Here is a 10,256-nt window from a genome sequence, read left to right on the forward strand (position 1 = left end):
GGTACATACATATTTCAGAGAAATATCTATGGGGAGCTATATTTAAAATAGAGAAAATACAGATCTGAATGAAATTTGAGAGCAATTTTACACATTTTTCTTACATGTAAACTTCATTCATCCTAAAAATAGTGAAATGTTAACAACAGAAACACGGCCAATATTGGTGAAAAAAGTCTAAAGGGAATCAGAGAAAAAGTGTTTTGAAATAACCTTGCATAACTGAGTCCATGGGAACTTTTAAAACAAAGAAGGGTAGACCTTCAATGGGGTCTTGAAATGATTGGGTTGTAAATTCGAGGCCTAAGGCGATGTGCCTTACATATTAGCATATGTAAAAAGAATTAGTGCATTCTGAAGAACAGAGAGGACTCCGACAGTAGAAAGAAAAGAAGTTACAGAGGAAGGCATAACGAACAAAGGCAAACAGGAAGATTTTAGAGTGATAAAGTATTTCTAGATACAATTTGAATCTACAGTTTAACTCTCTTTATCTTGAAATTAGGAGCCTGTAAGATCTTAAGGGTTACATGGCTGCATGCTCAATGTACTATCATATTTTTCTATATGCAGGCTGTCTGCTTTTTAAAAATAGTGTATCTCCAAAATGGTAATTCCTTTTCCATCTTTTGGAACAGTCCTTTCCATAGGCATGCATAGGAGTTCTGCCCTTTTAGAGAGAAGATTTGAAATGCAATCGACCTTTTTTTTTTTCCCCTTTAATCTAGTTCTCTGAGAAACTGCACAAATAGAAGTAGTCCATCCATTGGCTTGGCCATCACTGTCCTATTATTCAAGGAAATTAAAAATGTTCATGTCCATGTTTAACATGGACAAGATATATATAAAAAAAACAACTCACTTTTCTAAAAGCCTCTGAATTATTCCACTCTTCAACATCCAACACTGGAAAGCAGGCAGATACCATTTTCAAGTTATAAAAATGAAAATAAATTTTTATTGCCCATTAACAGGGGAAAAAATTACCATGATGTTATCAATTACTGTCTTGCTAAACATTTAGCTAATCTCTTCAATTTGCTGAGACAGAAGGGCATATAACATTGTGGCCTAGTGAGGAAGCAGTAATGAAGCCATTAATTCATTCATTTATAAAGCAACAAATTAACTTTCCTTCTTCACATGCACTTTGAGGTCTGAAAGGTCAGCCATACCACCTAGGTGCCTGAGTACAGAGGAACTGACAGAAATTATGTAGAAAAACAACATGCAGAAAGGGTACTCAACACAGGATGCAGCTTCATGGAAGCGAAGAAGAGAGAAGGACTATAAAAGGTTTATGGAAGAAAAGATTATGAAAAGAAGGACCAGGCAAACTTCTGGAAATCCAAGCCAGCTCTGACATTTGAACACACTTCTCTGCAACGCTGTGGGCCACATGCTGGCAACAGACACTGCAGCACAAGCACAAATATATGTGTGCTTCCTGTAGTACCTATTTCTAACATTTAATAAGGTTAAACCTTTAAGCTGTGTTCCCTCCGTTTACTCCACATATAATTGATCAGGGAAGAAAAATGTAGGTGATGCCCTTAGAGCTGTCTATATTGCAGGACTAAATAACATTGCTTCACTATCCAATGATGCACCAAATGTATGAGAAAATAGAGGAGGCAACAGGGAAACAAGACTTTCGTTAGCCTGCAGGCATCACAACCCTTGGAAGGATGCTTGTAACCTCTTAGGTGAACACACACATGCACAAATACACACTCATTTACTGTATTTTCACAGGCTTTAGCTTGTACTATATTCTTCTGGACTAGGCCTCATATTTTTCATCATTTGGCTCTGAATAAATGATTCTGAAACTCTTGCTTACATCTGCTTGTGAGATTTATACACTTCCATACTTAACTGCTTTCCCAGTGTAAAAGGGGGAAAGTTAGAAGAATCTAAAGTATTTTGGAAACAGTATATCTACACCATCTAATAAAAAGGCATCCTATAACCTCACATTTAGCATTCAGTTACACTTACACTGATACTTAAGCATGAAAATCAAACTCTGCCCAACAAAATACACACTGCACCAGACACAAAATATCCACCACAGATTGTTCACCTAAGTGCCTGGCTTTAAAAACATAATGCAAAATAAGCCAAGGAGGACCCAGAAATCCCTGCTGCCTCTGTGTTCCATTACACACAGACACTAGCACTCCATTACCCATTAGAAGTGACACAGACAGCAGAACTAAGCACATATGGAATCCCTGTCTCTCTTCAAACTGGGTTCACACCACTGAGGAGGAATTTTCTTATGTGAATCAGCTCTAGACTTGTCAGAAACCAGGACCCAGCTGATACAAAACATCTGCAGACACTGCACAGTCTAGGGCAGCCCAGCATCACTTAGATGCCACCTCAGTGATTCAGGAGGTGGCAGCAATTTGTATGAAGCCACCCAAATTCACACTTCACTGCTATTCTACAGTTGGTAAGAACACACACTGATTTTCTACACGGTCCAAGTTACCTAGTACAGCATCAAGGGTCACAGCAAAAGAAGAGCCCCAATAGGACAGCACACTAGGGCAGGGACCACTGTTGGCCATAATAGTGGGAGTGAAAAAAACTTTCATTTTTTTCCAGTGACTAAATGCCTGATCTCCTCAGGATTATCTCATCACACACCTCATCCATGCTGACAAACTGTGGCTAAACAGCATGATAAACAGCAGCACATACATTTGAAGACCATGAGGACAACACTTCAGTTTCAACAGCAACTAGCAACTTAGCCTACAAAAAGCTGTAAACATATAAGCCAAAGCATTTCTCTACAGATCCATAAAGGAAAGAGACCCCGCAATATAACACAGTCAGTTCCTAACATGACACCAGCCTGGCAAGTGCTAGGGAACATGCTTCAATGTATCTTGAGTTTCAGCACAGGTATTAGAAGTTACAACCCAGCCTTGATAGTCAGGTTGTTGCAAAAGGAGAAAGAAAAAAATCTTTAAAAAGGCTGTAAGAAGAGCAGGTGGGAAGTTGGGAAGTTTTCCTGCCTTAATCCAAAGACCACAGGCTAGGAAGCATAAATAATCATTAATACAGACATAGGGGGAGAAAAAGTTAAAAAAAAAAAAAAAATTTAAAAAAAGCAGAAGACCAATGTTTTAAAATTCAGAACAATCTTTAAGAACTAGCAATATATTGCAACAAAAACAACCTGCCATTTTTTAAGTACTTGGTAATGTATAGCTACACATAAACAAACAGCACAAGATAATCTTCCAGAGAAAGGAATCCATCATTATTGACAAATCAGTGTTACGCCACACCTCCTTAAAATATTTGAATATAGATTGTTTATGTTTTTGAAGCTTCATCAATCCATAAATCCCAAGGAAAGAGTAAAGGGGTGAAAAAGGAACATTTAGCAGTTATACTAATAAAAACTAGAAACAAAGAATATGATGGGAAATTGTAGCAAGATGAAAATTTGACTTAAAATTATAGCATTATTTCATTTCTTTGGTTTTTAAAGAGCGTGTGAGTTTAAATGAGTCACCATACTGAGGAATGAGACATGTTGGACCAAATTAAATTAGTCTTTGAATAAAGCAACACAAAATAGCTACCTGCGGTAATCTCAAGTAGAGTCACACACATATAAGCAGAAGAAAAAAAATAAAAGCTTCAATGGAAAGTTTGCCCAAGAATAAATACTTTTTTGGATGAAAAAAGAAGACATAAATGCACTTTTAAATTTACTCAGATATGTTTCTGTATCATTTGGTTTAACCTTAAACATCAAATATACTTGGCACACAATTTAAAGGATGTTTTCTTTTACTGTTAATTTTATAAATTCTAAGTGATATCCCAACATTTATGCCAGATTCTTTCTAAACTGGCCACTAAAATTTAAAAGTCACCTTCAGAAGCCAGCTTTACTGGCTTTTAATTAAATATAGTGCTTCATTTCTGGGTTTTTTTTAGAACATAAGCTACTTAGAAAGAAACACGGAACTCCACTATGAATTTTTAGGACTAACATTTTCCTGGATAGAACCATCTTTACAGAACTCAGAAGGTATAATTGCTACTGGATGTTTTAAAATTAAAATCCTATTTAGACAGAAAAAAAAAAAAAAAAAAAAAAAAAAAAAAAAAAAAAAAAAAACACAACAACCCACGTTTTCTGTCCAGTACATCAAGTACCAGCATATCATCAAACATAATAGCTAGCTGTTACTGTCACACAAAATAGTTTTACAAGTAACTTAATCTGTTTTTCTCAGTTTCCCTACTTTAGAAAAGAAAATTACTTACAGATTCTGAACATTTACACTTTTTTAAAATTCATAGCACTGTTTAAGAACCAACTATTTTTAAAAGTTTCACTTGCTTTCTTAAAATGATCTTAGATTTGCAGTTTCCAACTCCACTAAGCTTTCATAGTGTTCTGTGCATTAAATATCATTTTCATAGTTTATCATAATTGTTATAATTACCTTTATCGCTTCCATAATAATAGAAGACAGTCTTACTGATAACACACCAACGCTTCTGCCATTCAAAGCCAAAAAAACTGTGGTCTGCAATTAACATAATTTGGGTTATATCACTATATGACATTATTGAACACAAACATTCTTTTGTTACTTCTTTTCAAGGGTGGGTTAAGAGGGAGGAGCAGACAGGAAAGGCGCTAAGGAAAGGAAACAAAATCTGGGTATGAAGAAGAGAAATGCATGGCACAGAGAAGGAAATTAGAAATAAAAATTAAGAGAAGAATAAGTAAGAGAACAAATGGGAATTTGAAATCATATAAAGAGGGAAGTCATGTGTAACATTAAATATAAGGAAATAATGAACAACTTCCTAAATATTTCCTAGAGTTATTGCAGCATTAAGTGGGTATTAAAGTGACAATATAAGATTTATTGAATCAAGGTAAATATTGACTGAATCAAAGCTGAGATCAATATTTGCCCTCTTGAAGGAAAATAAATCTTGATGCTCACTGAAACATGAAGTCAACATATGGTACTTTTACATACGTTCTTAATGTTTTCTTCAAAAATATCTGAAAGTCTCTGAATTATGGCCGACAGCGGACTTTCAGAGCATGATTTTTTTAGTCAATGAAGAAATAGGATTTTCTTTTAATGCCACAGGAGCAGTTATGTGCTGTGCTTCTTTTGCATAATAATGCTTCAACATTTCAGCTTCTGTTTATCACTCCTGTATAAAGTTATTTGTGTGTATAACCTCAAATGCTAGTTTTCACGAAGATAGTTAGCCTTACCTTTTCTGCGTTTTTCCAGGTATCCAGACTTCAGAACAAAATTAAGATCCTGAGCTGCAACAGGAGGAAAATGATTCCCTGAAAGAAAAACAAATTCTGTAAAGCAGCACTTTTCAAGAAAAATGTAGCATTTTCAAGAAAAATAATAGCATTAATAAACTTATGGATTTTACACTCAATATGCAGGAACTATTGAAAAAATATAGTTCTAAAAGACATTTTGCCAGATTACTTTAAGTACAAAGACCCTCTAACTATAAATGTCAGAGCTGCTGCTGCTGTCCTCACCACTTTAGTAAGGAAAAATATAGCTGTGTAGCAGGCCCTGCAAGTCTCAGAAGGAAAAATATGTAACTAAGCAAGCTACAGCAACTTAGAAAACATCAGTCTGTGTTTTGAACGTGGTCTGTAAAGCAAGTGGGATAATGAAAGCAGTAAGTTTTCAAATGTGCAAACAAACCCAAATATCACAATTCAAGACAATTGAATTAGAAACGTGGTTTTCAATGCCAAATTCATACAAAAACATCTTGAAACAACATACAAGGTGAGTACCCTCTATTACACTGTCTGCAAAGAAAAGAAACCAGATGAAGAAATGATAAAGGGCAATACCTGCTATTGACACATACTATCTAATTTACAATTACGACACAAAAGTACCGCCTATAGGATCTATAAGGTGATACTGGACAGACCAAAGACATTGGGCAGAAGTCTATAAAGTCATTGATTGTAATTTTAGATCTTGTAGAACATAGCTGCATCTGCAAAATGGCATGTTCCATTGTATTCTTTCCTTTTTCTCGACTGCCAATTGATAGCAAGAAGCATGGACCGACCAGATGACCCTCTCTCAACTTAAAATATAAATCTAGATGTTAAAAACTGCATCTTCCAGCCTGCATCCTTCTCCTCCTACAATAATAGAACTAAGATTTAAATGGAACTCCTAGTATTAAGAATAGGAATATGTCTAATAATTAACATGTATAAAAATGTTATACTGATTATCACACACACACCCCAAAAAAAAAAAAAAAACCAAAAAAAACCACAACCAAAACCACTCAGAACAAAAGCTATTCCTGTGCTGCTGGTTTTTCAAGCACATGTGAACATCATAGGGAAGTTCCTGCTACTTATTATCATCAAATATTCATAAGAATCACTGTGTGTAGGTGGCAAATTTACAAGGCAGCAATTAGTCATCAAAATCAATGTAATCACATTCAGTCCTACCAATACAAACATACAAATAAAGGACTGATATCAGTAAACAATCTCTTGTGCTAAAACAACACTTTAAACTATGAGGTGTGGGTTAAAGATCAATTGTCTGACCCTGAACCAAGAACACTGTCTCTGGAAGGTGATCCAAGTTCCTGGATTTTTATGTCGTCCCTTAAATTAGTTGTTTTTTTTTTTTAAATCAGTGTATACAGATGTGTTGGTTTATTGTAGTCTTAAATACAATTGTGAGAGGAAAGACAAGAAAAAGAGATAGTAACATGCAGAGAATGTTACTTTTTAAAGTATAAAAATACTCAAAAAAAGAATGTATTCCTTAAATAATACAACTGACTCTTTAGACAACAAAAGATTTTGTTGGATACCATAAGGCAATAGGTAGAATTTTATATACGTTGACATTTCCACTTCATTTTTATTCATATTGTTTTTAAAAATGAAAAGTACATTAGCTATCATTGCTGCTTCTGTGGAATTATTGCTACTGTGCTAAAAACACAAGAGCTATTTGCTCCATGTAGATGTATTGTAGAATGATGCAGCTGTTTCCCCTTCCTTGATAATACACAATCAGTGCACAATGTTAAATGAGACTTTAACACAAAGACACTCACTGGCTGGTACATGATAAGTTTAATAGTTGCTTACAAAATGATCTAATGACGATATTATGAGTGGGAGAGGTGAAAAGTTTTACAAATACACAGTGTGCTGCTTTATATTGGTCATTGGGAGGCATCAGTGTGCAACACTTACAGCTTTACCTCATCCAGTGGGGCTCATTTTAGAACAGTGCATGCCCACAGATGTACAAGACACAAAACCTAACTAAACAAACAAAATCAGCTCATTCTTAAATTTTATAATTTGAGAACTTCAACGACTATTTGGGTCTAATTTTATACATTGTGCTTTGCATCAGTTTGGGTTTTGATGAGGAAGCTTGTCGAGTAATCATTTAGTGAACAGTCAAGTCAAATGGGACATACAGTCCCAGAGAAACATATACTTTGGGGATTCCTTAATGCTGTTCTCCCTGTAGGTAGAAACTCATCTGAACTCCTTCTGAAAGTCAGAATTCCACTCTCAGTTTTGCTAATTCTGCTAAGACAAGTTGAGATAAATTTGATGATGGGATTTCCTGAAACTACACTTACTTTTCACAGGGCACTGCAAGCTCTCAAGGAAAAGGACCTGCATGAAAAAAAGAAAGGCAGCCTTCCACTGTTCTGGAGACACCATAGAAGGAAGTCCTTCTCCTACCCTCAACCTGTAAGCCAGTTTCTTTTTCTGTCTCTCAAACCAACTGAGGTAGTAACTCCACAAAACAAGGAGCAGCTGGTCAGCCCCACTGCCACTCACAGTCTCTAAGTAGCTGAAGTAGAAACAGATCACATGCATATTATCATCCTTCTGTCAGAGAAGCCTGGGAACCAAAAAATATGATGGAACTTTAGTGGAAAGGCAGGAGAAACAGACCCAGTTGTAATATCCCAAGACACATACAGCTGTACATGAAAGAAAAAGCATAAATCTGGCTAAATTCCTTCTTTCATTGCCCTGTACCTCCAGAAGGAAGGGGAGGAAGAATAAGTAGTATGAAAAGTATAAAGGAAAGAGAAAGAAACACCTCCTCGCAGATTCTCATTAACCACAGGTGTCATGCACATGTGTGGGGAAAAAGGCACAAACACGGATATACTGTATATACCCATCAAAAGGTTGCTTCCCCATTCATTTGAAATAGATTAGGTTTGGCATAAAAATCCTGAAAAGTCTCCCTAAAGCAGTGCTTTGTCATAGTAAAGAAGCATTTGTTTACATTACACTAGCAGCTGAGATCATAGACTTATTAGCTGACTACAGCATGGGATACAGAATAAGACAGTTCCTTCTACAAAGAGTCTATTTAACATAGAGAAAGACTGCCAAGAAAAAAGGTACTACTAAATTTTTTAATAAATAGAATATTGCTTCAATCATTGGTTTTTTTATGAAGAATAAAGTAAATTCAACAACTTGCTTCAAAACACATACTCCTTTAGATTTTTAGGGCTCTGAATTCCCAAATACTATAATGGAGGGAGGTGAAGTGGCCTGAATTTCAGTTTCCTCTAATTTCACTGGAGACTGTCCACTATAAGAAATGAAACGTAGAGATGCAAAGAGCTTCCAGCCTAGGAATGCAAGACAGCACCTCCTTAAACTTCTTGAGTGTCTCAGTGTTGCTCAGATACTTATGGTCAAGCTGACTACAAGGCAAGAGCAAAGTTTCTCTCCAAAAGTCAGACCAGCAGAGATCATCATGGTCTTCCTACCTGCTTCCTACACCTGTATGGTCTGTTTCCAGATACACTTCAAGGATGTTAAAAAGGCCCATAGTATTCCCTGGTTTCTCCTTTGGTACACTGTAGCTTCCGAAGGCAATTTTAAATACCAGAGTAAAGTGGCATTGTGAGTGCTCTGTGTCTTAAAGCTTTGTGAGTTTACAAGTGGAGAAAGGCACAATTGCCCCTGTGAACCCTTTCAGACATAATTTCTGCTATATCATTGCCCTGACAATGGGGCAAGCACAGAGTTTAGAATACAAAAGAAAGCCTCCTTTCCATTCTTGAGTTTCTACCTCAAAATAATGTCATGAACCTTGTTCTTTTGATGTGAAAATCAGATCAATATTATCTAATATTTGGAGAGATTATTATCTTGCATCCCTAATATACAATATAAAATGAGGGAGGTCCATCTGCTTAATGTTAAAGGCTTTCCTTCTTTTTTGACCACCCAGTCACAGATGAACCTCCAAGAATAATTTCTCTTCTTTTCCTAGTGGGAATTACTTCACTGTACACCAAACTAAAATCTGCAAGCTATGCTCCACATGCATATTCCCAGATTGATGCGTACAAAAGCCATCAAAGGCCAGGTCAAAATATTCATGAGGCCCAAAACTTCAAGTTTTATACAGTAAATTATACATATAATGCACCAGACTCTTCCTCTTGGTTCTAGACAGTGCTGTGCCAAGTGAGCAGCTGGCAGTTATTACAATGCTATTGCTGCCAGGCTGAAAATTCCTCCAGTGAAAAGAAAATGAAATGCTCTCACTCAAGCATAAAGCCAGCTTTTCTACCAGTCATGCTTTGACTTCAGAAAAACATGAACGTTACTTATGTAGGTGTATTAACGTACATGTTCCACTGCACAAAGCCAGTGCATCTTATGACTACAGAAAGATCTGACTACAGCTTACAGCATGGCTGCAATTTTTGCAACTTGGTAATAAGACATTCAAAAGTCTTAATGATGCAATTTCACACACTACTGCAATAGTGAATTTGGCCTATTACTTAAAAACAGTTTCATCAACATCACTTCACATGATACAGCATGGAATTCAATTAATATGCCTGGCATTTTGATTTTTGGAAGACCCAAATGTGTTAAAATTTCATTCTGTATATAAAATAAGTAAAGCAAAACCAGGTTGCATTCTGCACTGTGTGCCATTATGAATATTTTTTATTTCTTCAATGTGGGCTAAGGGATACATAAAGCAAGAAGTAATTAGAGGTCAATGCATTCTAAAGAGGTGCTTAGCATGCTTATGGGAAGTTAAACAGGCGAAGTGGAGATAAGTGTAATTCAGCAACAGTTAAGTAGTTGATTACAGCTTGCTCTCCTAGTAGAGGACTATGGGTTTAACTATTATAATGGTGGAGACTTC

The 10,256-nt window shown here is 36.0% G+C and overlaps 1 protein-coding gene across 1 annotated transcript in view; it reads right to left on the reverse strand.

The window, feature by feature from the left end:
• LOC103777638 (src kinase-associated phosphoprotein 2-like) overlaps positions 1-10,256 on the reverse strand; it is a 93,409-nt gene that overhangs the window by 39,942 nt on the left and 43,211 nt on the right. Inside the window, exons 2-3 of the mRNA XM_008945197.1 lie at positions 5,282-5,359; positions 4,485-4,568 (exon numbers count right to left, since the gene is read on the reverse strand). Coding sequence (XP_008943445.1) covers positions 4,485-4,568; positions 5,282-5,359 — 162 coding nt within the window. The remainder of the gene's footprint in view (positions 1-4,484; positions 4,569-5,281; positions 5,360-10,256) is intronic.

This window comes from Merops nubicus, unplaced genomic scaffold (genome assembly GCF_000691845.1).
Source record: "Merops nubicus isolate BGI_N331 unplaced genomic scaffold, ASM69184v1 scaffold8618, whole genome shotgun sequence".
Classification (NCBI taxonomy): domain Eukaryota; kingdom Metazoa; phylum Chordata; class Aves; order Coraciiformes; family Meropidae; genus Merops; species Merops nubicus.